This window comes from Rhincodon typus, chromosome 2 (genome assembly GCF_021869965.1).
Source record: "Rhincodon typus isolate 14 chromosome 2, sRhiTyp1.1, whole genome shotgun sequence".
NCBI classification, from domain to species: domain Eukaryota; kingdom Metazoa; phylum Chordata; class Chondrichthyes; order Orectolobiformes; family Rhincodontidae; genus Rhincodon; species Rhincodon typus.
In genome coordinates, this window is record NC_063333.1 from 100,425,491 (window position 1) to 100,452,578 (window position 27,088).

Here is a 27,088-nt window from a genome sequence, read left to right on the forward strand (position 1 = left end):
TAATGCGGTGACCAGAACTGTACGCAATACTCCAAGTGCGGCCGCACCAGAGTTTTGTACAGCTGCAACATGACCTCATGGCTCCGAAACTCAATCCCTCTACCAATAAAACCTAACACACTGTACGCCTTCTTAACAACCCTATCAACCTGGGTGGCAACTTTCAGGGATCTATGCACATGGACACCAAGATCTCTCTGCTCATCCACACTACCAAGAATCTTACCATTAGCCCAGTACTCTGTATTCCTGTTACTCCTTCCAAAGTGAATCACCTCACACTTTTCCGCATTAAACTGTATTTTCCACCTCTCAGCCCAGCTCTGCAGCTTATCTATGTCCCTCTGTAACCTGCAACATCCTTCTGCACTATCCACAACTCCACCGAATTTGGTGTCATCCGCAAATTTACTAACCCATCCTTCTACGCCCTCATCCAGGTCATTTATAAAAATGACAAACAGCAGTGGCCCCAAAACAGATCCTTGAGGTACACCACTAGTAACTGAACTCCAGGACGAACATTTCCCATCAACCACCACCCTCTGTCTTCTTACAGCTAGCCAATTTCTGATCCAAACCGCTAAATCACCCTCAATCCCATGCCTCCGTATTTTCTGCAATAGCCTACCATGGGGAACCTTATCAAATGCTTTACTGAAATCCATGCCCACACCCAAAGAATGAATTCAAAAAAAGTTTACCTGTTCCTCAAATTATAGAATTCCCTATCACTATTGCTTTCCTGAACTTCTTCCTTCATTTACCCCCACAGAGCTGAGCCACCTACATTACTTTGTACTTTTCTATATCTGTGTTCCCTAGAGAAATCATCATCTGCACTAATGTTCAGAACTGAATACTGATTAGGGAGTGAGATGCACTCACGTGACTCCTGCTTTATCTGCCTTGACCTCCTTACCTGTTTAGAAATACGTATTATGTGGAACAGATCCTCTTCCGCTGTTACACTGGCACTATTCCCCACCTCTTCCTCTGCTACATCGATAACTGTATAGGCGCTGCCTTGTATTCCTACGAGGAACTTGAACAGTTCATCAACTTTACTAACACTTCTCACCCCAACCTCAAATTCACCTGGACCATCTCTGATACCTCCCTCTCCTTCCTGAACCTCTCTGTCTCCATCTCTGGTGACTGCCTCGAAACCAGCATCTATTTCAAGCCCACCAACTCCCATAGCTACCTAGACTATACCACCTCTCACCCACCTACCTGCAGGAATGCAATCCCCTACTCCCAATTCCTCTGCCTCTGCCGTGTCTGCTCCCAAGATGGGGCGTTCCACTCCCGCACATCCCAGATGTCCTCCTATTTCAAGGACCACAACTTCTCCCCTTCGGTGATGGAAAATTCTCTCAATCACATCTCTTACATTTCCTGCACCTCTGCCCTCACATCCCCTCCCACCAACAAAAACAAAGACAGAATCCCCCTTGTCCTCATGTATCACCCCACTAGTCTCCATATCTAACGTATCATTCTCCGCCACTTCTGCCACCTACAATCCAACCCCACAACCAAAGATATATTTCCCTCCCACATTTACCTGCCTTCTGTAGGGACCACTCTCTCCGCGACTCCCTCATCTACTCCACACTCCCCACTAGCCCCACCACCCCTGGCACCTTTCCCTGCAACCGCAAGAAGTGCTACACCTGCCCCTACATCTACACCCCTCACCTCCATTCAAGGCCAAAGCAAACCTTCCACATTACACAGAAGTTCACCTGTACATCAGTCAATGTGGTCTATTGCATCCACTGCTCCCGATGTGGCCTTCTCTACATTGCTGAGACCAAGCGGAGGCTCGGAGACCATTTTATAGAGCACCTGCACTCTGTTCACGACAAACGACAGCACCTTCCAGTCGCGAACCATTTCAACTTCCCCTCCCACTCCCTGGGTGTCATGTCCATCCTGGGCCTTCTCCACTGTCACACTGACACCACCCACAAACTGGAAGAGCAGCACCTCATATTCCACCTCGGGAGCCTATAGCCCGATGGTCTAAACTTGGATTTTACCAGTTTCAAAATCTCCCCACCCTCGGCCTCATCCCATGACCAACTCTCCCACTCATTGCCGCCTCCTTGACCTGACACAACCTGTCCATCTTCTCTCCCAGCTATCCACCCCTCCCACCTCACCGACCAATCCCCACCACTCCCTACCAGCACTCACCTATCACCATCCCACCTACCTTCCCCAGCCCCACCCCTCCTCTCTCTATATATTTCCCAGCTCCCTTCCCCCTCCTCCCATTTCTGAAGAAGAGTCCTGACCCAAAATATCAACTTTCCTGCTCCTCTGATGCTGCCTGGCCTGCTGTGTTCCTCCAGCTCCACACTGTGTTATCTCTGACTCCATCAGCTGCAGTTCTTACTATCTCTTAGCAATGCTTATTTACTCTCTTAAGCTGTGAGGTGACGACCTTCAGAAACGTGCCATTCATAAGCTGTTCAATCTCTATAACCCAGAACTCTAACCCTTCAGCCAATGACTGTTCCTGCGCATGATTGTCCAGGATATGAGGTGTGTCCTGGATTTCCTGCATGGCATGGAATATGCATTTGATGGGCTTAAGGTATGTTGCTATGCCTGTGTTTGAGGACTACTGCTAAACCTTGCCAGAATTAGTTGCACATCTTTGTATTGACACCATTTTAGATTTTTTCCCAATTCTGTCCCTTACATTCTGTATTTATTGGCAGATTAATTTTAGTTTTTTTAGAATTTCATAGTAAAGGATCATTTAGTCAAGAATAATAATTATATAAAACATTACTACCATCATTGCTTTAATTATCTTGCCAACTGCACAGGCCCCTGAGGGCTGTGTGCGACATTGACTTCCAGAACCGCAGCCGCACAGCTTAAAGGGAGCCATAACATTGGAGTTTGTGGTGTTGGGTGTAATGTATTAGTACAGATAGAGCACTAGCTAACTAGCAGAAAACATTCACCTGGGATAAATGGATCAATTTCAGGCAGGGAATGTGGAGTTAAAGCCACATCTAGTTAGCCATGATTTTGTTTACTGATTTCCAGGCAGAATAGTCCTGTTTCCTATAGGTTGTGGTGTTGACAAGTCTCCACACTTTCTTAAATGTTCTCATTAAATAGAAAATTATTTTCATATGTGAAGGGTATAAATGATCTTGAGTAAGATAAAACATTGCATCCTTTTACATACTACAGGTGGTGCTTCATTGGACCTTAAGGCTTGTCCTCCAAAACCTGCAAAGTGGATCTTGGATATGACCTGGCTAAACCTGGTGGAACTACGTAAACTTGGGCAATTTGCAGATATCTTGGATCAAGTATGTTTAGACTTGATAAAAGTATACAATTTTTATGTGATACAGTTGATTTGAAGTATGAATAGACAACACTTTATTACAATTGTTCTCCAACACTAATTCCTTGTTGATCTTGCTCACATGTACTGTGATTCACTGAGTGCTGCTTCCTCAAATTAACTGACTTAAACAGCTGGACAGCCTGTATCTATGCAGATATTTGCAACAAGTGGTATGTGGTGCTAGGTTCTGCAAAGTCCTGACTCTGCGACCGGAGTGATCATTTCATGTGGTTCATGGGAGTAGTTTTTCAAATTATTTCTTTATTCTTTTAGTGGGGCATTGTGGGCCAGGTCAACATTTGTTGCCCATCCCTGATTGCCCTTGAACCAAGTGGCTTGGTACACTATTTCCAGTGTGTCAGCTGTCTTGCTGGGGTTCTGGAGTCACATGAAGGCAAAACTGGGTAGGGGTGAGATTTCTTTCCCTCAAAGCGATTAGTGAACTAGAGGGGTCATGAGAGACGAGTTTTATATTCCAGATTTATTAAATGAACTTAAATTCCACCACTTGCTGTGGAGGATTTTGCCAGAGTGTTGGCATTCAATTCAGAAACAAGGGGAAGTTAATATTTTTGAGTGGATAAGCCCTTGATTGGTACAGAAACACATTTGCGACAGGCAAGCTTTCAAAGCCGCCTTCAGAGGCTTTCCAGATTCAGAAGAATACCTGTTTGGAGAAAACTGTAAGAAACTGGGAAGGAACCTTAATATGTCAAGACAGTTGATCAGACTCCCAACATGTCACAAGACTGGAGACCAGCTGCAAAATGCAAACTGTCCATTCCTGGGAAAGGCAATCTGTGATTGACACGACACTCGACACCAGGTCCATTCAATGGAAACAGTTAGTGTGATTTGGACTTATGTTGCTGGGCTGATGGATCGCTACTCCACTTTGTTTATTTTTACACTGCAATGAGAATTTTCTTTTGTTTACATAATCGTACAACAATGTTATTTCAATAGATTGGGAGAAATGAGAAACTCTGGAAAAACTGGTTTGATAAAGAAGCTCCTGAGGAAGAGATTCTGCCAAATGCTTATGACCAATCTTTGGACTGTTTCCGACGTCTTCTCCTGATCAGATCTTGGTGTCCTGATAGAACCATTGCACAGGTACATTAGAATGCAAAGGACTGCAGGCTTTAGTAAATTATACATCTTTGAGGTTTAAAGACTGAACCATTCTACATTTTAAAAAAAGACATTACTGCCTTGATTATCATTTATCAAGGATATAAAAATTCATTAGGCTATATGTTAGATTCCATGCTGCTTAAACAAATCAGTTTACTTTTTAGCTTATGTGCACTGATGTTGAAAGTGAATTTCAATTAGCAGTATATTTCATAATTAGTGATATTATTGGAAAGTTATTACATGGTTACATCTGTAAAAAGGATGATGGTAGTACCCAATGCAGCTTGTGTGTTGTAATCCGCTGCATAACCACCAGAAGGAACATGCCTTTCCTCACTGCATTCCCTAGCTTTAAAAAAGCTGCTATCAAGAATCTGCAACAAGATGAACAAATAAAAAATTGTTACGCATCTGATAGAAAGTAAAAATGCTATAAATCAGAATACATTTCTGCAAGAAAGACTAGAAAATCCACTGATGTTTTAGCTCAATTCAATAACAAATTAAATCGAGATTTTGATGAAATAGGACAGAGGTGCTGTAATTCATCCATGACATTCATTTGATTTTTCCTCTGTGACGCACTGTTTCATGGCTGAGTAACGTATACATAAATCACAGAATCAATTCAAAGTGGCTATTTCCTTCACATGGTGTTGGAGCAGAGCAAGCCTGCTGCCAGCATGATTGAAGTGGTTGAAGACCCAGAACAGTATTCATTGTTGAAGCAGCTCCCTGATCAGGAAAGTGCAAAATCCAGTGGTTCCCTGTGACCCATATCAACCTTCCTGAGCAAGATCCTGACCAAGGCAGATGCCTCACATTCCTGGGGTTAAAGTCATTGTTGACAGCATTAGAGCAGGAAAAAGCTATTGATTTGGTTTCTGCCAGGTAGTGGGAGTTTTAAAAACCCAATCAAGTAATTTACCTGGTTGGCAAATGAGTGTTTTGAAATCTCCCAAAAGCAGAATCCATGATTCTTTATCATTTTACTTTCAGCACTTTATCTGTCAGTAGACAGTCTAAGGGAAGCTCAGGTCTTGATTAAGCCAATAACAGGCAGACAGGACAGGGTCAGAGGGTGTGCAAAACACAAATGCACAAATACATCCCTACCTGCCCATTGTTATTTTTATTGAGACAGGTTTCATGTGGGTCATTCCATTAACACATATTTAAATCAATCAATTGAGTAATAATTGTTATTCATTTAAGAAGAATTTGAGAACTGAAAATATGCAAGGGAAAACAGTATTTTTTTTCAAATAGAATCCCCACAGTGTGGAAACAAGCCATTTGGCCGAACAAGTCCAACCAACCCTCTGAAGATCCTCCCACCCAGACCCATCTCCAATGGTTAATGCACCTAACCTACACATCTCTAAATACTAATGGTAATTTAGTATGGCCAGTCCACCTAACTTGCACATCTTTGGACTGTGGGAGGAAACCAGAGCACCCAGCAGAAACAAAGAGAATATGCAGACTTCATACAGACAGTCACCCAAGGCTGGAATTGAACCCAGGTTCTAGGCACTGTGAGGCAACAGTGCTAACCACTGAGCCACCATATCTCCCTAATTTGCAGGTCATGCAGGTGAAAAGTACTTATTATTATTAAAGACAGGGGTGGGGGGGGAATGATTAAATAGCTGAATATTTTATTCAATTTCATTTATATACAAAGACAATATTGTAACCTTGTGCAATGTTAGGTGGAAGCTGATTAGCAGTAGGACCCTTTACCAACCAAATTTTTAATTTTAACCTTTGTTATTTAGGCTCGTAAATATATTATGGATGCAATGGGCGAAAAATATGCAGAAGGACTCGTCCTGGACTTGGAAATGACTTGGGAGGAATCAGATAAACATACTCCTCTTATTTGTTTTCTGTCGATGGGTTCTGATCCCACGGATTCCATCATAGCTTTGGGTAAAAAAGTCAAGATAGAAACTCGCTGCGTCTCTATGGGTCAAGGACAGGAGATCCATGCCCGTAAGCTTCTCCAGCAGACCATGACAAATGTAAGAGGAAACATCCACAAAATAATATGTCTGAGTTTGAGAGCTATTGTCTGTGTTTAAATATTCTATTCAAGAACACAACAATGCATCTCCAAAGCTATTTTAATTCAATGGTTTCATACTGGAGTACTATGTGAACCAGATCCTGTAGGGTTAATTTTAACCACCATAATCTGGCAAGAAGCTGAAAGGTTTGGGTCATCTGCAGGTTTTACACTGTAACTGATTTTGTTTTATCCTCCATTGACTTTGTGGGAGTGAAATAAGGTGGGGTGCAAAACCTGCATTGCACCCAATACTGTCAGTTTTCTGACTAACAAAACAGGTTAAACTTTCTGCTGATATAACAAGGTGTAGAGCTGGATGAAGAGGAGATAGGTGTGTCCAGGGAGGACGGACAGGTCAAGGGGGCGGGATGAGGTTAGTAGATAGGAGATGGAGGTGGGGCTTGAGGTGGGAGGAAGGACAGATTAGGGAGGCGGGGATGAGCTGGGCTGGTTTTGGGGTGCAGTAGGGGGAGGGGAGATTTTGAAGCTTGTGAAATCCACGTTGATACCATTGGGCTGCAGGGTTCCCAAGCGGAATATGAGTTGCTGTTCCTGCAACCTTCGGGTAGCATCGTTGTGGCACTGCAGGAGGCCCAGGATGGACATGTCGTCTGCGGAATGGGAGGGGGAGTTGAAATGGTTCGCGACTGGGAGGTGCAGTTGTTTAGTGCGAACCAAGCGTAGGTGTTCTGCAAAGCGGTCCCCAATTCTGCTTATGTTTTGCTTCTCACTTCTTCAAGGTAGATTGTGATCTGGGATCCACATCAAGCCAGCATTCAGCTACATGTCAGTTTGGTAGTGACTATTATGGTGCATCTTCAATTGTTTTGGTAACAATAGAGTATTTAGAGTACTGAAAAATGTTAGGAAGACATGATGGGAATCTGAAAAGCAAATGGGTTTTTAAAATTGTGATTACTACTCTATATTCCACCATTCCCAAATTGGAATTCCTATTTACAGTATTATGTGAAACTTCTTTTATCAGTGTTATGTATATATTTCTGTGTTTATGTACGGAATGCAATGTAACACTGATGATGCAACTTGTAAGTACGAACATAAATATGATTAAACACACAATCCCAATGAATTTTCCTTGCAGAAGTTACAATTCATAAACTCAAGCTCTCAATACCTTCTCTTCATTTGTTTTAATATTCAAGTTCGGCAGCCTTCAAAACAATTGTTTAATTCAATGGAAGTAACTGATCATTTAACCAAAGAGGGATGAAACCCCTGAGAAACTGTATAAACTATCTTTGCCACTACTTCAGAATTTCCACAGGGAATTGCAGTTATGGTGGAAGATAGCGACAATCGGGATACAGGGCGCTGTCACTCCCTTGCCCTCATGGAATTTCAGCCTCTTACTTATTTTCATATATCATTGGATATTGATTGTTAGTTTCTTTAAGCTGTTTATCAGCTTCTGCTAATTTTGTCATTGGTATTTATGGAATGGATCTCAAATGGAACAATATTTTATCACACAAAAATGCAGTGCTATTAATATGGTCATATAAAAATGATCTGTCTTATTTAAAATGCCTCTTACATCACAATAAGTAAACCCCACTTACCTAAAGCCATGTAACCACATGGGAGAATCCATAAAACAGATAAATGTCTCGGCCTAGTATTAGAAAAAAAAAACCTGAAAAATTCCTCACTGAACCACATAGGTTATTCTAGCCAAACAGGAGATCACACTGGCCTTGATATATATCCTAGGGTCAGTATCTTGTTATACAGGATGACCTTTGTTGCAGTTGGGAACAGCTCCTGCTCTCATTGGAATACAGCAAATTAGAAATCTTTGGATGACCTTGCAACCTGTTCCAAACTGTCCTCTGAAAAAGGAAACCCCGTAATGTTTAATTCTATCCTGCTATAAATTGCACATTGGTTTTTCCTGACTTATCCAGTTGAAATTAATTAGGCTACAAAAAGAAAATCTAATTTATTTTATAAATTTCAGTCAAATCACTCTCAAATGATTTACATTTATAGAGTCATACAAGTTCAGTCCAACTCATCTATGTTGAGCAAGTTTCCCAAACTAAACTACTCCCACTTGCCTGCATTTGGCCCATATCCCTGTATAAACCTTTCATCTTCTTGTATCTGTCCAGATGTCTTGTAAATGTTGTAATTAACCTGCATCTACCATTTCCTCTGGCTGTTGATTCCACGTACAAACCACTCTGTGAAACATTGCCCCTCAGGTCCCTTTTAAATCTTTCTCCTCTCACTTTAAAAATATGTCCCCTAGTTTTGAGCTCCCCTACCCTCGGGAAAAGACCTTTGCTATTCACTTTATTTACGCTCTTCATGATTTCATAAACCTCTAAGATCACCCTTCAACCTCCTATACTCCAGTGAAAAAGAGTCCCAGCCTATCAGGCTTCTCCTTATAACTCAAACCCTCCAGTCCTGGCAACATTCTGGCAAATCTTTTTGAACCCTCTCTAATTTAATATTATCCTTTCTATACGAGGACAACCAGAGCTGTACACAGTACTCCGAAAGTGGCCTAACCAATATCCTGTACAACCTCAACGTGACGCCCCAAATCCTATTCTCCGTTGTCTGAGCAATGAAGCAAACGTGCTAAATGACTTCTGAACCACCTAGTCTACCTGCAACGCAACTTTCAAAGAACTATTTACCTGAAACCCTAGGTCTCTCGGTTCGACAACATTACTCAGGACCTACCATTAACAATACAAGTCCTACCCTACCAAGCGGAGGCTTGAGGACCGCTTTGCAGAACACCTATGCTCGGTTCGCAACAAACAACTGCACCTCCCAGTCGCGAACCATTTTAACTCCCCCTCCCATTCCTTAGATGACATGTCCATCCTGGGCCTCCTGCAGTGCCACAACGATGCCACCCAAAGGTTGCAGGAACAGCACCTCATATTTCGCTTGGGAACCCTGCAGCCCAATGGTATCAATGTGGACTTCACAAGCTTCAAAATCTCCCCTCCTCCAACCCCATCCCAAAACCAGCCCAGCTCGTCCCCACCTGCCTAACCTGTCCTTCCTCCCACTGTACCCTCCTCCCACCCCCATCTCCTACCTACTAGCCTCATCCTGCCCCCTTGACCTGTCCGTCCTCCCTGGACTGACCTATCCCCTCCCTAACTCCCCACCTACACTCACCTTTACTGGCTCCACCCCCGCCTCTTTGACCTATCTGCCTCCTCTCCACCTATCTTCTCCTTTATCCATCTCCTATCCGCCTCCCCCTTTCTCCCTATTTATTTCAGAATCCCCTTCCCCTCTCCCATTTCTGAAGAAGGGTCTAGACCCGAAACATCAGCTTTCCTGCTCCTCTGATGCTGCTTGGCCTGCTGTGTTCATCCAGCTCTGCACCTTGTTATCTCAGATTCTCCAGCATCTGCAGTTCCTACTATCTCTCTACCCTTGTTCGTTTTACCCAAATCCAATACCTTGCAATTACCCAAATTAAACTTCATCTGCCACTCCTCAACCCATTGGCCCAATTGATAAGATTCCTTTGTAATTTTAGCATACTTTCTGCACTGTCAACTATATCACCAATTTTGGTGTCATCCACAAGCTTATTAACCATGCTTCCTAAATTCTCATCCAAATGATTTATAATAAATCAGCAGGGGACTCAGCACAAAACCCTGCGGAACTCTGCTGGTCACAGGCCTCCATTCTGAAAACCAACCCTCTGCTATCACCCTCTGTCTCCTATCATGAAGCCAATTTTGTATCCAATTGGCAAACTCTCCCTAAATCCCTGATCTAACTTTACTAATCAGCCTACCAGGCAGAACCTTGTCAAGGCTTTACGAAAGTCCATGTAGACAACGTCTACTGCTCTGCCCTCATCAATCGTTTTTTGTTACGTCCTCAAAAAACTCAATCAAGTTTGTGAGACATGAGTTCCCACTCACAAAGCCATACTGACTATCCCTAATCAGTCCTTGCCTCTCCAAATACATGTAAATCCTATCTCTCAGAATCCCCTCTAACAACTTACCCACCACTGATGTAAGGCTGACAGGTTTATAATTCCCAGGATTCTCCTTTCAACCTTTCTTAAATAAAAGCACAACATTAGCCACGTTGCAGTCCTCCAGCACCTCACCTGTGGCTGTAGATGATACAATTCAGGGGTGGCACAGTGGTTAGCACTGCTGCCTCACAGCGCCAGGGACCTGGGTTCAATTCCAGCCTTGGGCAACTGTCTGTGTGGAGTTTGCATGTTCTCCCCATGTCTGCATGGGTCCCCTCTGGGTGCTCTGGTTTCCTCCCACAGTCCAAAGATGTGCAGGTCAGGTGGATTGGCCATGCTAAATTGCCTGTAGTTCTCAGGGATATGTAGATTAGCTGTGTTATAGGGGTTTGGGTCTGGGTGGGATGCTCCAAGGACTGGTTGGGCTGAAGGGCCTGTTCCCACACTGTAGGGGATCTATGGAAATGATCTCTGCTGGGGGCCCACAATTTCTTCCTTAACATCCTGAGATACACTTGATCAAGTCCCAGAGACTGATCCACCTTTGTTTATTAAATCCTCCAGCACCACCTCTTCTGTAATTTCTAGAATTACAAAGACTCAGCTCATTGAGCCAGTCAGGATAACTAAAGTTTTAAACTGAGAATCAATCTTGTGGTCCTCCTATGCATCCTTTCAAAAATCTTAATATTCAGCATCATGAAAGGGGCCCAAAACCAGAGATTGTTTTCTACAGAAGTCAATACAAAATCTCAAATATGGACAAAATAGTTTGTAAGGTTCTATAATACATTGTTCTGTAAAACCATCCAAGAATCTTAGTTGTTTGAGTTAGTATTGGTTAAAAACCTTTCATGTTTAATGCACTAATTCACCCTAACCTCTTTCGTTCACCACTGGCTTTATTTATATTTCCCTTTAGCGTGTAAATATAGAAACATAGAAGATAGGAGCAGGACTAGGCGATTCAGCCCTTTGAACATGCTCCACCATTCATTATCATCATGGCTGATCATCCAACTCAATAGCCCATGTCCTTTGATCCGAATAGCTCCAAGTGCCATATCCAACTCCTTCTTGAAATCATTTAATGTTTTGTCCTTGACTGTTGTTTTTGGTAGTGAATTCCATTGGCTCACCACTCTTTGGGTGAAGATTTTTCTCCTTATCTCAGTCCTAGATGGATTGCCTGATATCTTCAGATTGTGACCCCTGGTTTCATTTAATATTTGACTACCTCCATGTCTAACACTGCATTTTTCCAAAATAAGCATGATTTGCCATCATCCCTTGAAAATTAAAATCTGTGTGTAGTAGTTCAGCATCCTCAAGTTCTAACTTGCATATGTGACTCAGTAATGTCTGTTAACTTGGGAATTCCCTCCCTAAGGGCATTGTGGATCTACCTTCAGCATATGAACTGCAGCAGTTTAAGAAGGCAGCTCGCCACCACCTTCTCAAGGGAAACTATAGAAGGGCAATAAATTCCTCAACACCTTCATTATGGATCGTCAATGAAAAAAGCAATTAGCAAAGGTGTCTGCAGAACACCACTGATAACCAGCCTTTGAGCAGATCCAAATTCATTGACAATTTTTTTAAGTCCATGGCTTTCACACATTCTCAATCCAAAAATTTTACTTTCAATTCCACAAAATTCTCTCTTGTAGAGAAGCATCTTGTGTAATATTTATTAAAAGCTTTCTGACAGTTCAGGTAGAGCATATCAATTGAATCACGCTCCTCCAGTAGCCATGATTCAAATTGATGAAACACAGCCTTCTTTTAGGGAAGTTACATTGGGTTTTCTTTTTAATATTCTTCATGGGATGGGGACATCGCTGGCTAGACCAGCATTTATTGCCCATTCCTAATTGGCCAGAGGGCAGTTAAGAGTCAACCCGTCACATGTAGGCCAGACCAGGTAAGGATGGCAGTTACTTCCTTAAAGGGCATTAGTGAATCCGAATGGGTTTTTCCAACAATCGCCAATGGACTCATGGTCATTGGTAGACTCTTAATTCAAGATTTTTTCTTTTGAATTCAGATTCCATCATCTGCCATGGCAGAATTTGAACCTGGATCCCCAGAACATTATCTGGATTATTGGTCCAGCGAGATTACTACTAGGCCATCACCTCCCCTATATGGGCTTGTCTATCTAAATGGTTCCAAAATACAGTCTAATGATTCTGTCACATACCTCATTTATTACTGACAACAAGCCAGTGGACCTGTGGATTGGTTCTGCCTTATTCCCAGGTTTTAATTTTGGAACTTCTTTGCCTGCTTCCAGTCCAAAGGGGCGGTAACGTTGTTTCATCAGAGGAATTGGTAGCATATTTATTATGTAGGAATTCAGAGACCGGGACTAACTACCTGGAGACAGGAGTTCAAATGCTATCATTTAAATTTAGTTAATTTGATAAATATCCATCAAAATATTTTTAAAGAAATATTGCATTCAGCAGCCATGTGACTACCAGACCATGGTAAAAACCAACCTTGTTCATTCATTATCTTTAGGAAAGGAAGCCTTCATCTTTACTTGGTCTGGTTTATGTATGATTCCAGACACTTTGTAATGTAGCTGACTGTTAACTGCCCCAGTGACACCCATGTCCTGTCTTTCTTTGTTTTGAAGAAAAACCTTTAATTGCATCCAGCTGTTAAAGGTAAAGTGATCACATAGTATCTGTCCCAATTTCTAAATGACCTATGAGTGACTACCATTTCTGCCAGCTATTCAGTCTGTTTTAAGGTTCTTTGTTCTTTCTTTCTTCAAAGATATCCTCTTCTAATTTAACGTTAAAAATATTGTTGATAATAGGGTCATAATGTTGTCAATTGACCATCATCATTCAGAATGAACCAATACAAAGTATTCATTTAGTATCTTCCTGTGCCTTGAAAGTTTTTCCTAATCTCCCCTTGGACATTTTCCAATGGTCCAACACAAGATTTGAGTGTTGTGTTTGGTTGGTTCGCTTCTGAACAACAAACCAGCTCGGTGAGCGAATCAATCACGACATCCACAACCCGAGCTACAAATCTAATCTAAAACAAGATTTGAGTGTCCCCTCACTTAATGTAGTCAGAAATGTCTTCTCTTATTGCAGCTATAGCTGTCCTCAATCTTCTTTCACATCAAGCCTTCAACTGACCTATTAAAACCCTTTTTCTGATGAAGGTTCTAGGCCCAAAACGTCAGCCTTCCTGCTCCTATGATGCTGCTTGGCTTGCTGTGTTCATCCAGCTCTACACCTTGTTATCTCAGATTCTCCAGCATCTGCAGTTCCTACTACCTCTATTAAAAGCCTAAGTTGTTTTTAACTGTTCATGGTACTTAATGTTTGCTTTGGTATTTTGTATACTTTTTTTCCTGAGAGCATATACTCAATCATTTATTCTCTCTTTCTTAGGGTGGTTGGGCTTTGCTTCAGAATTGTCACTTAGGTCTTGATTTCTTAGATGAATTAATGGACATCATTACAGAAACAGAAAGTATCCATGAAAGTTTCCGCTTGTGGATGACGACTGAGGTCCATAAGCTTTTCCCTATTGCACTTCTCCAGATGTCAGTCAAGTTCACCAATGAGCCTCCACAAGGCCTGCGGGCAGGTTTAAGAAGGACCTACTGTGGTAAGCCAACAATATTGGTAGGTGTGCACGGATGCTTTTAATACCTTTTGAATAAAAACGTGAATATACTGAGGCTAAACCTGGCCACATAGCACCTGTCATTTTTGAGGTGACAGTACTCGCATATTGCTTTGCTAATTATGGAGAAGTATCAGGTAAATGAGATTCAATAGTTAGCTCATGCCAAAAAGTAGAACAAGTGCAAATGATCAAATTGGCCTCAAGTTGTGATTTAAAATTCCACAGTTCCAAAATTCTCACTGAGATTAAGGGAAAATCATAGCAGATCTCCAGAACAAAACTAAGAAATGCTTCCGCTTCCCCCCCCCGCCACGTTCCACTTCTGCCAGGTTTTGACTTCAGATTTCGCAGAGGCATTTTCAAGGAAATGAGGACGTCAATGGTTTTTCTACCTCTCCTCCATTATCAAGAGTGTAATTCTGGGGCAAGATGTGTGTCCCTTGGATTCCTCAAGAATTGTGCCCTTGCAAGTCTGGGTGCTCACATGGATCTGATTAAACCAATAAAAAGGCTCAAAAAGTATGATAATTATTAGTAAACTGTTTAGCTTTAAAAGGGGTTTAATCCCTTTCAATCTTTGGCCCCTTGGGTGACCATTAGCACTCTCTAATAAACCAGCTTCATCCAGTTAATGCAGGTAATTCTATCTCCTTGATTTAGAACATGACCAGGTAATTGGGCAGGGATGCCCACATATCCTATCCAGCTTCATTTAGTCCATCAGATTGACCCAATTTGGAATATTGACCCAGGCTTCTAGGATACAATCCCCTCATGTAAGCCTAAGGGAAAATTCATTGGACAAGGTTTCCATGTTCCATTAGCTAATTCAAATTATAAGGCACTTAATTTGACCACTCTTGGATCTTCCCCATGATTCAGAAAACTGGCAGCAAGACCCTGTCCACTATGAACTGCCAACCGATCGTAAATCAATGAGATTTTATTGCTTGTCAGCACTACCAGAAACAATGACCGCCTCTTCAAGAACAAAGGGTCAGTGTGGATAGAATGGGGTCTGCAAGTTGAGAATCACAGAAAAGCTTATGTGTTGCAAATATTTGGGGCCAGGCTGGCTTTCAGAGGGCCATCTTACTTTTCATGCCAGGACTACCTAATAATGTGACATCCACCGAGAAGCTACCACCAAAGCCAACAGGATTTGCCTTGCTGCCTTTGGTAATTGGTTAATGGACAGAAAACAAAGAGAAAGAATAGATAGGTCATTTGTGACTACCTCAAGAATTGGTGCTGTGCCCCAACTATTCACAATTGTAATATCTCCAAGTTGGCTGACGACTCAAAATGGAAATAATAATATGAGGTATATGCAGAGAGGCTGCGTGGGGATTTGGACAGGCTAATTCACTGTGCATGACAATGACAGACAGAAAAAAAAGTGGCAAAACGTGATGTCCGCTTTATTCGGAATCTCCAGCACCACCACAATTTAAAACACAACCATCTTTTAACATTTTCTAGTCATATAAGAGAAAGAAAATCTGTTTTAAATGGGCTCCCCTTTATTTTTAAACTATGACCCCGCTTTCTAGATTCTCTCACAAGAGGAATTATGCTTTCAACATCCACAATCCCCTCACGATCTTATGTTTCAATTAAGTCAATTAAGCTCCTTCAAACTCCAGAGGATAGAGGCCTAGCCCGTGTAAACTTTCCATATAAGGCAATCCAAATATTAGTCTAGTAAACCTTCTCTGAACTGCTTCCAACATATATGTACACCATAAACCTTCTACAAATAATTGAATACATAAATTTAGGGTTTCACCCATAGTAATTTTACAGTTGTACAGTAACCACATGGGTAAATGTTTGAATCGCTCAGTTAGAAGATTCCTCAATTAATGTGAAAACTCTACAGCAGTCATTTATCCTAAGCTCCTATAAGACATTTACTTTTATCAACAGGAATCAGTCAGGATCTTTTGGATGTTAGTAACATGCCTCAGTGGAAGCCTGTGCTCTACGCAGTGGCCTTTTTACATTCAACAGTGCAAGAACGTCGCAAGTATGGACCTCTTGGTTGGAATATTCCATATGAATTTAACCAAGCTGACTTGAATGCTACTGTGCAATTTGTACAAAACCATCTAGATGATATGGATATCAAGAAGGTACTGTTCACTACTCTTGGTTCTTAATTCTGCTGTGACAATACTGTTTCTTGGTGCTGAATAATTTAATAATTAATGACAGAAAGTTTAGCTATTCTCAAACATTCAACAGGCAAGTTGATTTCAGATAGTGTATAATGTTGCCAATGTAATTAACATGCACCTAAATTGTAGTGTAGTAGTCTTTGTGAACATTGCAAGTTGTTTACACTTTCTTTGTGGAGGTTTTTCTTATAGTAGTGTAATCACATTTGCACCAACATGTTTGTACCAAGGGATGATGGATATAGCAATTGAACTAAAATGTTATGACCTTAAAAGACCTCAGAGCCTCAAATTGGTCCCAATATTTTCAAAGAATGGACCACATTTCAGAAATTAATGAAGTTTGCTGAAGAATCCTGGAATTTCCACAGTCATAGGAATGACATAACTGGCAAAAAATTAGTCATTTGGATCAGATTTCCAGGGCATCAGACAATAATCTTAATAAGTTATAACGGGACATCAGTAACTCCTCACAGAAATTCAGAGCCTATGTTTTGCGTTCATTGAAGCATTCATCTCAGCTCACATATGAGTGATAATTGAATATTGAAGAATTGATTACTGGAAAATAGGTCATGTAGACAAGAAGTGCACCTATGTAGAAAGAGTTTGAGGAACATCTGAGACAATTTTAAATTCAGAATGGAGAGTCGTAGTATAACACATGCCCAAATATTTGTGTGGATATGTGACACAAATCATTTTCGCTCTGATTACAACTTTATGTAAGAGGGACAAAGAACTGATAGAGCAAAGCAAAATCTTAACAATAACATATAGCTAATTATAATTCCTGTAATTTACTGCAGTCATTTTCTCCATTATTATTAAAATCAATCTTGAAGTTCTTTAATCTTTTAGAAGCAGTATGTGATGATGTTCAATTGCACTTTTTCTGCCTCAAGGGTGTTTCTTGGACTACGGTGAGATACATGATTGCTGAGATTCAATATGGTGGCAGAGTCACAGATGATTATGACAAACGATTGCTTAACACATTTGCTAAAGTCTGGTTCAGTGAAAATATGTTTGCTTCAGACTTCTGTTTCTACAAGGGTTACAGCATTCCTAAGTGCAATTCAGTGGATCAGTACTTAACATACATTCAGGTTAGTAAACAGTTTAATCAACTTTCAGCACGTCCAGCAATAGTTAGTTGTGAAAATAGTGTTCACAAAGTAAATAAAACTGTTCCTCAAATTTCCTAATTCATTACTTGAAGGTGTTTCCATTCAAACACTGCATCTTCTTTTATTACCATTGTTCACTGAGTTTTAAGCGTTTTTGTTTATAGTACGAGATATGTGAATATTCTACAATGAATTTTTATCAAAGCATGGAATTACCTGATATATATTTGTAAAAGGAAACCTGACCTATTAATCATTTCCTTTAATTTATTCTGTAATTAGTTATTTATTCATACACTGCAATTAAGTATCTGTCTTTTTATATTGTGATCATATTATGTTTGCTCATAGATTATTTCCACTTTTTCTGTACTTATGCTATTACCATGTCACATGTCCTCTTACATATTATCATATTTTATATGTGGTCAATAGTTCTTACATTCTGTATGTTGCAGAGTCTTCCTACATATGACACTCCAGAAGCATTTGGTCTGCACACTAATGCTGATATCACTTACCAGAGCAAGCTTGCCAAGGGTGTCCTAGACACTATACTTAGCATTCAGCCCAAGGACAGCTCCAATGGAGGAGGTGAAACAAGAGAAGCTGCAGTAGCAAGGTTGGCTGATGACATGTTAGATAAGTTGCCTGTGGACTACATACCATTTGAGGTAAGTAATAAACCAGGTGAAGAAGCCAGATTAATTTAGTTTCTACTGGATTGTTACTTCCCAACAAATTATGGTGAATATCTAATTCGGTAATTTGATGATTTAGTACATTAAATATTAAGTTTAGAGTTGACTAACAGTGCTGTCAGACTAGATGAGTAGCTTCATGGTCAATGTTAAACTTTCCTGCAATGAAAATAAGTCTTATTGCGAATGTCCAAAAGATTACGCCTGCACATTTCTGGCATCAGTTGAGTTGCTCAAATAGTTCAGCAGATTCACCAGATTTACAAAATTAGTTACATTGGTTTTTAAATTACAAATACCGCTTGTCTAAACTTGATGCTTTTGTTGACTTGATGTTGGAACAGATGTCCTCTGACCATTTTCGTTGAACTGGACTTGTGCAAGGAGAAGTAATGGTTTCAATGAATTGTGTATGTTGCATATAATATTTCTACAGGAGTGCTAAAGGTTTCAGCTAGTTGAACCTCTGTTATGTTATTTGGTGCCTCCTGGCTGGAGTTCTAATGATAGTGCACAAAAAGGAGTGAATATACTTTATGGGTCATCACTAATGATGTCTCCCAACAGCTAGAAATGTAAATGTTTAAGGAGCAAGGTACAAGTACCTCCTGCCAACTAAATATTTAAATTCAGATTATGTAGGTTTATAATCTAAGTTGAAAATGCAACATATAACCTCAGTAATTTACAAAGTGGCTTTGACATTAGATTTACATTGCTTATTGGATTATCCATGTAATTTCAAAAATGATGCAAGTTTCTGTCTCTGGGAACTATCACTCAATCTTCCACATACTTGTAAATTTAATGTTGGTGCAATGTGGGATTTCCTTTGTCTAACACTATAGCTGTTTTATAAATGCAGTTTCTGGTGGACAGAATTTTCAATTTGAGTAGGCTGTAAAACAGGCAGGAATGGATACGTACTCAGAAAAAAATGGACACAGTGCTAAAAGAATGGTCAGTGCACTCCCACCCATTTTATGTGCCTAATCAAAGTTGGAAATTCTTCCCATTGTGCGTTTATCACTAAATAGGGTTGTGCTAACAAGTAGATACACAGAAAATGGTAGAAATTTTAGTTTGTCAAATCCTTTAACATTGTTACTATAGATTTTACATATGGATAAAGTTGTAAATTATAGGTGATATATTAACATTTTCACAGCCTTAAAATGCAGAACAAGTATATCACTAAAAAACAATTGCAGATTCCTTGAATACTAATAGATCAATATCACTGGCATCTTACTCAAATTTCATTTTTCTGATGAACGTAGAGGAGTAAAAGAAGAAACATTGGAATGGTGTTCATATACAGCCTCTAGTAGAAAGAGTGACACAGTAAGAAAGAGCGCCATAATAAGGTGCTTCAATATATATCTTTGTTAATTGTAGATGAACTGCAAAATGGAAAAGAAAGCAGGAATAAGTGGTTAGCATAACTCCATATTCTGTCCCATCTATTGTGATGCTCCTGAAAGCCACTTGGTAATAGATGTGTCTGGAGTCAATTATATGCATGTTCATGAATATTCGCTCACACAATTATAGATTACAAGCAAACATTTCCACACTACCAATGTAAAAGTATCTATTATATTTGCTTTGATTCAATCAGAAGGTTGTAAATAACAAGGAACTAAGTGTGTCTTCCAAAAGAGGCACCACTGCTCTACTGAAACCAAAAGCAGTACTTGAATATTACCACAAAGAAAGTGATGTAGCCAGAATTTTTCATACTGCATTCATGAGGACAAATGCAATGATGCCAAATTTCAAATGATCACAACAATATCTACTACATTAGAAAAGAGTGGAATAATAGAGGGAATTTGCAAGAGATGACACAACTTGTGGGGAGAGAAGTGCCTGAGGTAGTTTTTGGAGCTTGGCAATGATGAGAAATTCTGTACATTTGGGGGTCAACTGGGAGACTTGAACCACCTTGACGTCTGAAGCGTTGTTTAGGCAAAGTACCACTTTAGGATTCTTAGTTGCATTAGCCATGAGCCGAGTACGTACAAGGACTTTGTCATGTAAACTACCCAGTGACATCTAGCCCACTCCTCTGACATTCAGTAGATCCCTGATTCCGATTACCTTTTCAACCAGAGCCTTGTCCTCTACCAGTCATTTGAACTGGAATTACGGAGTTGTGTATTCTTGGTCAGCAGCTCCCATTCATGACAGAAGGGAGCTGTAGCTGGGGGTGACTATTTTCCAGACCCTGATCAGTTCCTAGTAAAAGATAGGCAGCTTCTTAAGAAGAACCGGAGGTGCCTCGGTTTATGTGTGAAATTGCAGCCTTGCAATTCATGAAAGAAATATTTCATCAGTACACAATAACTTGGGGAGTTTTAGCAAACACATATATATGCAGGGTCTAAAGAATAAAAGTTGTTGCCTGTGTGCAAAAGCACACTAGCATCTGACCATCCTTCCAAACCAGCAGCATAACAGGGATCCTTTTGTCCCAGAAGAAGTTGGTTAGTTTCTTTTATATATTGCAACAAAATCAGTGGGGATAGTTCATTGTGACCAAGCAGTACCAAAGAATTGTTAGCTTATGATAAAATCTTGACCCCTGTAGGAAAAGTGGTAGCCCTAGCCTCCAGGTTGTACCAGTTTGGTAGCCAGGTGTCCTCAGCAGGGCTAAGATAGTTTCCAAGGTAAAGGGAGTGAGTGGTGCTCTCAGCAAAAGACCAGAGCATAGCTGTTAGTAACTCCAGGAGCCGCTGACCAATTAGGATTCTGGAACATTTTTCCCAATTGATCCTCCTGAAAGACACTATTTGGTAGACCTTTTGATACTTGTGTGCCCTTCATCAGTAGCTTCTGTGACCGAGATCAGCACATCATTGGTGCAAGCTAAGAGGACAACCTCAGGACCCATACTCCACACAGCCCATTCCATATACTTCCTCTGGAGCAGGTAAAGGACAGGCTCCACACACTTGGCATATACCTGACCAGACATTGGATACTGTGACGTACTCCTTTCCTGAAACATAAGAATGCCAACAAATATCCATTAGTGTTAATCAGACACAGAAGTTGGATCCAGATGAAGAAATGCATCCCAGATCCAAATTCCCTGAATAAGTATTCATACTCCACACTGTCAAACCTTTCTCCTGATCCAGGGAAAGGAAGGTGAATGACAGACCAGTCCTTTGAGAGTGACTCTCAAGCAGAGGGTTGTTGCCATGGATTATCCAGCCTAGGACCCTTTAGAACTGATCAGGTTGACCAACATAATGCTAAAGGTGATCTGGTAGTTCTTGCTCAGGAAGGAAATCTGGTTTTCGCAGACAAAAGCCAATCTTCTTGGGCAGAAAGGCAACAACAGCTCAACATCAAGAGATGGGCACCTCTCCTGTAGCAGAATAAGCCCATGAACCAGCATAGGCTACTCCCTACATGGGGACTTGTGTCAAAATTTGGACAGCTGCCCAATAGCACTGAAGGTGACAAGAGCACAGAATGTACTCTGGATAAGGGAATATTCATTATTGTCCAACGAGTGTTGCAGCAGCATTACCACTGCAGATATATCTGCTAAAGTGTACATGCAACAGGTGATGAGGAGAGCAACAAGAGAGACAAACCTATTTCGATTTGCCCTCAAGATGTACATGTCATGGTAAAAGTAATCAATGCAAAGTTCTTTTTGAGACAAAGTCCCATCTTCACATTGAGGATATCTGATGGAACAGATTTCCATCAGATCTAACAAATCAAGATTGAGCATCTTTTTGTTTTCCTTTTTATTAATCATTATGCAGATGTGGGCATCACTCGATAGACCAGTGATTATTGCCCGTCCTAATTGCCCTTTAGAAGGTGGTGCTGAGCTGTCTTCTTGAACTGCAATAGTCCATTTGCTGTGAGTATACCTAAAATGCTCTTATAATAAGAGAGTTCTAGGATTTTAACCTAGCAACTGTATGAAGAAAAGCAATATATTTCCAAATGAAGGTGGTGAGTGGTTTGGAGAGGATCTTGCAGGTAGTGGTGTTCCCATGTATGTGCTCCCCTTGACTTTCTAAATGGTAGTGGTCATGGGATTGAAGGTGCAATGGGAAGATCCTGGGCAAATTTCTCCAGTGCATCTTGCAGATGGTACACCCTGCCACTATTATGTTTTGGTGGAGGGAGTAAATGTTTGTGGATGTGATTCCAATCAAGTGGGCTGTCATGTGCTTTGTAGATGAGGACAGACTTTTGGGAGTAGAGAGCTGAGTTACGCTCAGCAGAATTCATAGTGTCTGACATAATCTTGTACTTATTCCTCTTTCTCTGTCAGCTCTTGTATCTACGTAAACTAGTGACTTGACAGGGTAGATACCAAGAAAATATTCCCCTGGTTATGGAACTTAGAACATGGGGTCACTGTCTCAGAATGAAGTATTGACTATTTAAGACTAAGATGTGAAATTTCTTCACTGAAAAGGTTGGATTCTTTAGAATTCTCAACTCCAGATAGCTGTGGATTCTCAGTCATTGAGTATCTTCAAGACAGAAGTCAATAGATTTTTGAATACTAAGTGATATAAATATACTGTTGGAACGTGTAATTCAGGTAGAAGATAGAACCATGATCATGTTCAATGGTGGAGCAGGCCCCAAGGGCTAAATAGTCTGCTAGAGTTTCAATTTCTTATCGTCTCATCATATTTTCGTGTTCTTACCTTGATCTCCACAAAGATATATCTCTTCCCCATGCTTCTGCCCTTCTCTGCCATTACTTAATTAATACAGTCTCAAATCTAATACCACCTCCCATCTCTTGTAGTCACAAAAGCCTCATTCTCATACATTTTTGAGAAGTGGCTTAAAGTCCTTCTAGTGGGTGTGGGTTCTGTGTGGTTTTCCGTCGGGTGCTCCAGTTTCCTCCCACAGTCCAAAGACATGCAGGTTAGGTGGATTGGCCATGCTAAATTGCCTGTAGTGTTCAGAGATGTGTACATTAGATGGGTTAAAGGGAAACGGGGTAGGGGCATGGGTCTGGGTGGGATGCTCATCAGAGGTTTGGTGTGGACTTGTTGGGCCGAAGGGCCCGTTGCCACACTGTAGGGATTCTATGATAAATTATTTAAAAATTACTGTTGACTTTAGTTGTGCTAAAAGTGTATAAAGAACTTTAAGCAGTGTCGGTGATTGTCAGAAAGACCTGGATGATTAAGACTTGAGATCAGTTCAGAGTCCTTCCATAGTGAGGGAAAAATATTATTGAACAATGGAATCAGGGCCTGTACATCAACAGACCCTCACTCAGAAGATAAGCTATAAATGGCCTTGATGTTTTCTCAAAGAGCTATACTGTAAATATTTGAAACCATATGCTAGCAAAATTTGTAGAGATTTTATCATTGAACTGATTGTTTTGATTTTTTTTAAGTTGCTTAATTTTGATATGCCATGTGTGATATTACTATAGCTTTAAGAAGTGTATATTTTTCCTTTTTTTATGGAGAAAGATTGAGAGAGAGATGTGCAGTCTGTTCAAAGCCAAACAGCTTGTGACACGTTTGTTTTATTTTTAAAGTTGGAACAATAGAAGCAGCCTGAGTGGGTGGTGTCAAACTCCCACAGAGCCAGAATTTTTAGTTTTAGCTTTCAGCAGTTTCTAGGACCTTGAAGCTGGATGTGGAAGCTCTTTCTCCTCTCTCTGTTACAGCTAAAAGCTGGGGTTCTCTTCCTGCTACTAGAATTGCATGTGAGACAATCAATTTTACTGACTTTGCCTTTGCCAAGGGTGTGTTTATGGGATGCTACTATATTGGAATGGTTAATTCATAGTTGTTTATATACACACATTATTTTGTTCAGCATTTCGATAGAGTTACATTTAAGCGAGTCCTTTTGTTTTATTTTTATTTTGTCTGCATTTTAAATGTACTGTAAAAGTAAAGTGTGTTTTGCTTAAAGTCAATAGTTTGACCAATTGAATTACATCTGGAATGCAATGTCTTACACTTACCTTTAAAATAAGAAAAAGCTAGGGTCTAGGCTATCTTCTTTAATATAGTTTGAGGGAGTTTGGTCTGGTCTATACCACATGTTACAATCAGGTAGTGTTACCAGATACCTGCCTTTTTGATCCTTTTTATGAGATGTGCTTAACTAAATCCCATTCATACTCTGTAGAGTGTACATACCTGTTAGAGTTAGTATCCATTGCTTTGTTTACTGTAGACAAGAGATTTTAAGTTAACACATTGAATTATTTGCTAGGTGAAAGAAAAACTGCAGAAGATGGGAGCACTGCAGCCAATGAACATCTTTCTTCGTCAAGAAATTGACAGAATGCAAAGAGTAATTACTCTGGTGCGAAACACACTTATAGATCTGAAGCTTGCAATTGATGGAACTATCATTATGAGTGAAACCCTCAGAGATGCCTTGGACTGCATGTATGATGCAAGAATTCCAGCTCAGTGGAAAAGGGTAATTATAAAGCGATGACTAGTTGTCATGGAATATTCAAGTACTGGAACAGTCCTCAGTGCTAAGTTCAAATAGATCTCATTTTAGTCATAGGAAAGGCCTTATCCCACATTGAAGGAGCTATGAATCTTTCGACAGATTATAAGTTCTAGTGAAGTGTGGAAAAGTTATTTATAATTGTCAAGTTCTTTAAAAGGCCAACCCTTCAAAAATTGAGTAAAACTGCTTGCTTATGCCTGAAAGTTGACAAAGATTTTTCTGAAGAAGGGTCCCAACCTGAAACGTCAGTTTTCCTGTTCCTCTGATCCTGCCTGGTCTGCTGTGTTCCTCCAGCTCCACACTTTGTTATCAAAGATTTGTTGTAGTTGCTTTAATGGCAGTTTATTGACATAACCCTAAAGATTGGCTGCTGTCCACAACCAATTGTTATCTCAGTGGTTGGGGAGAATTACTGCCTGTAAGTTCTCAGTTTGATTAACTGCCCAAAAAGGAAGGAAAGAATGTGGGACTATGAATGCAATGTTTGTTTGAGTACTTGAGGGACTGCAATTAAATTGAATGGGCTTCTATGAGTAGGACTTCTTTATACAGTGAACTCTGTAATAGATGTTTAAAACTTTATTTTATTTAATCATAACATGGTTTATGCAGTCTACCTATGGTGGCTCTGGGTAAGTTGGCTGTAAGGGGCAGTGGGGATGGGTGGGAGAGCAGGGATTTACATGGAGAATATGAAGAGCCTTTGAGGGTGGATGGAGTTGTGTGGATTAGCAAAGGTTATTATGTGACAACATGGAGACTCGTTGTTGGGATAGGATTGTATGAGGGCTAGAGGGCCTAATGTATAAGCAAACAATTGGAACAAAGTTTCAGAGCATCAAGGAGGGCATTAAGGAGGCAGTTGCTCAAAAGACAATCCATATAGACTCAAAGACATTTACACCACAGAAAGAGGCTGTTCCATCCATTATTCTACGCTGGTCAACAAAAACCTAACCACATTAATCCCATTTTTAGCTTTTATCCTGGAGGTTTGGCAATGAAAGTGAAAAGCTAAATACTGCTTAGACCACAGAGGGTGCCAGAACCAACACTTTTTTTTTCCTCTGTAATCCACTGTCTACAGGTCATTGTAAAATGGGAATAAAGGTGAACACAGTGTCCAAGTAAGGAAGCATTTAGCTGATTGTACAAACACAATGATGATTTTATTCTGAACCTGTATCTATAGGTTAGCAACAATGCATAATTTTTTTTATCCTCTCTGCTTCAGATAATACAATTTACATCAGTAGGGAAGTTAATGACATCCACTTATTTAAAATGAGAGTGAGTATTAATTTGATTTGTAATGAAAATTTTGTCTTGTTCTCCAGACATCCTGGGAATCAAGCACACTTGGATTTTGGTTTACTGAACTGTTGGAACGAAATTGTCAGTTTCATTCCTGGATTTTTGAAGGGCGACCAAACTGCTTCTGGATGACTGGCTTTTTTAACCCTCAAGGATTCCTAACAGCAATGAGACAAGTAATGCTAATTCTAGTATCTGATACATTTGTGAATTTTTGTACAATTGTCAAGGATGCCTGGTTCTAATTAAAATTTCTCAAATTTCTTGTGGAAGTGAAATTATGCACCATGCCACTTCAAATTCCACCAGGCTTCTCAAAATTAACATTACCTGATTGTGTGATAGTTGTTTGTTCAAAATTAATAGCAGTTATTTTGTTACCATAAGACTTGGTCCACATCATACAATCAAGCTCATCCAAAATTCTGTTGCAAAATCCAAACTCATACCAAGTCCAATTTACCCATTAGCCTGTGCCTGACTTACATTGGCTCCTAGTCCACAAGTGTCTAGTTTTCAAAACTCTCATCTGGGTTCTCATTCTCATTCAAACTCCTGCATGACATTTCTTCTTCTCTAGCGCTATAATCCTCCCCAGTCTGTGGTGCTTCCCCATTTCTGGCCTCATTCATCGATGGCAATGCCTTTGATCTGTACTGTGTATTTCCCTGCCTAACCCTCTCCACCTCTCTAACTTTACTTTTTAAAAGCACTCCTTAAATGCCACTATTTTAATCAAGCTCTTTTTCACTTCTCCGAGTATCTCGTTACATGGATTACAGCAAGATTTTATTTTGTTAACCTCCAGTGAAGCAATTTGGCATGTTTCATGACATTAAGGATCATATTACAAATGGGGATAGTAAGAACTGTGATGCTGGAGTCAGAGACAATAAAGTGTGAAGCTGGAGGAAAATAGCAGGCTAGGCAGCATCAGAGGAGCAGGAAAGTTGACGTTTCGGGTCGGGACCCTTCTTCAGAAAATGAAGAAAATTTTCTGAAGAAGGGT

General features: G+C 40.4%; 1 protein-coding gene across 1 annotated transcript in view; it reads left to right on the forward strand.

Moving 5' to 3' along the window:
• dnah5 (dynein, axonemal, heavy chain 5) overlaps window positions 1-27,088 on the forward strand; it is a 343,343-nt gene that overhangs the window by 310,934 nt on the left and 5,321 nt on the right. Inside the window, exons 71-79 of the mRNA XM_048608626.1 lie at window positions 3,223-3,344; window positions 4,352-4,501; window positions 6,307-6,552; window positions 14,019-14,238; window positions 16,189-16,394; window positions 17,348-17,551; window positions 18,031-18,246; window positions 24,514-24,726; window positions 26,103-26,255. Coding sequence (XP_048464583.1) covers window positions 3,223-3,344; window positions 4,352-4,501; window positions 6,307-6,552; window positions 14,019-14,238; window positions 16,189-16,394; window positions 17,348-17,551; window positions 18,031-18,246; window positions 24,514-24,726; window positions 26,103-26,255 — 1,730 coding nt within the window. The remainder of the gene's footprint in view (window positions 1-3,222; window positions 3,345-4,351; window positions 4,502-6,306; window positions 6,553-14,018; window positions 14,239-16,188; window positions 16,395-17,347; window positions 17,552-18,030; window positions 18,247-24,513; window positions 24,727-26,102; window positions 26,256-27,088) is intronic.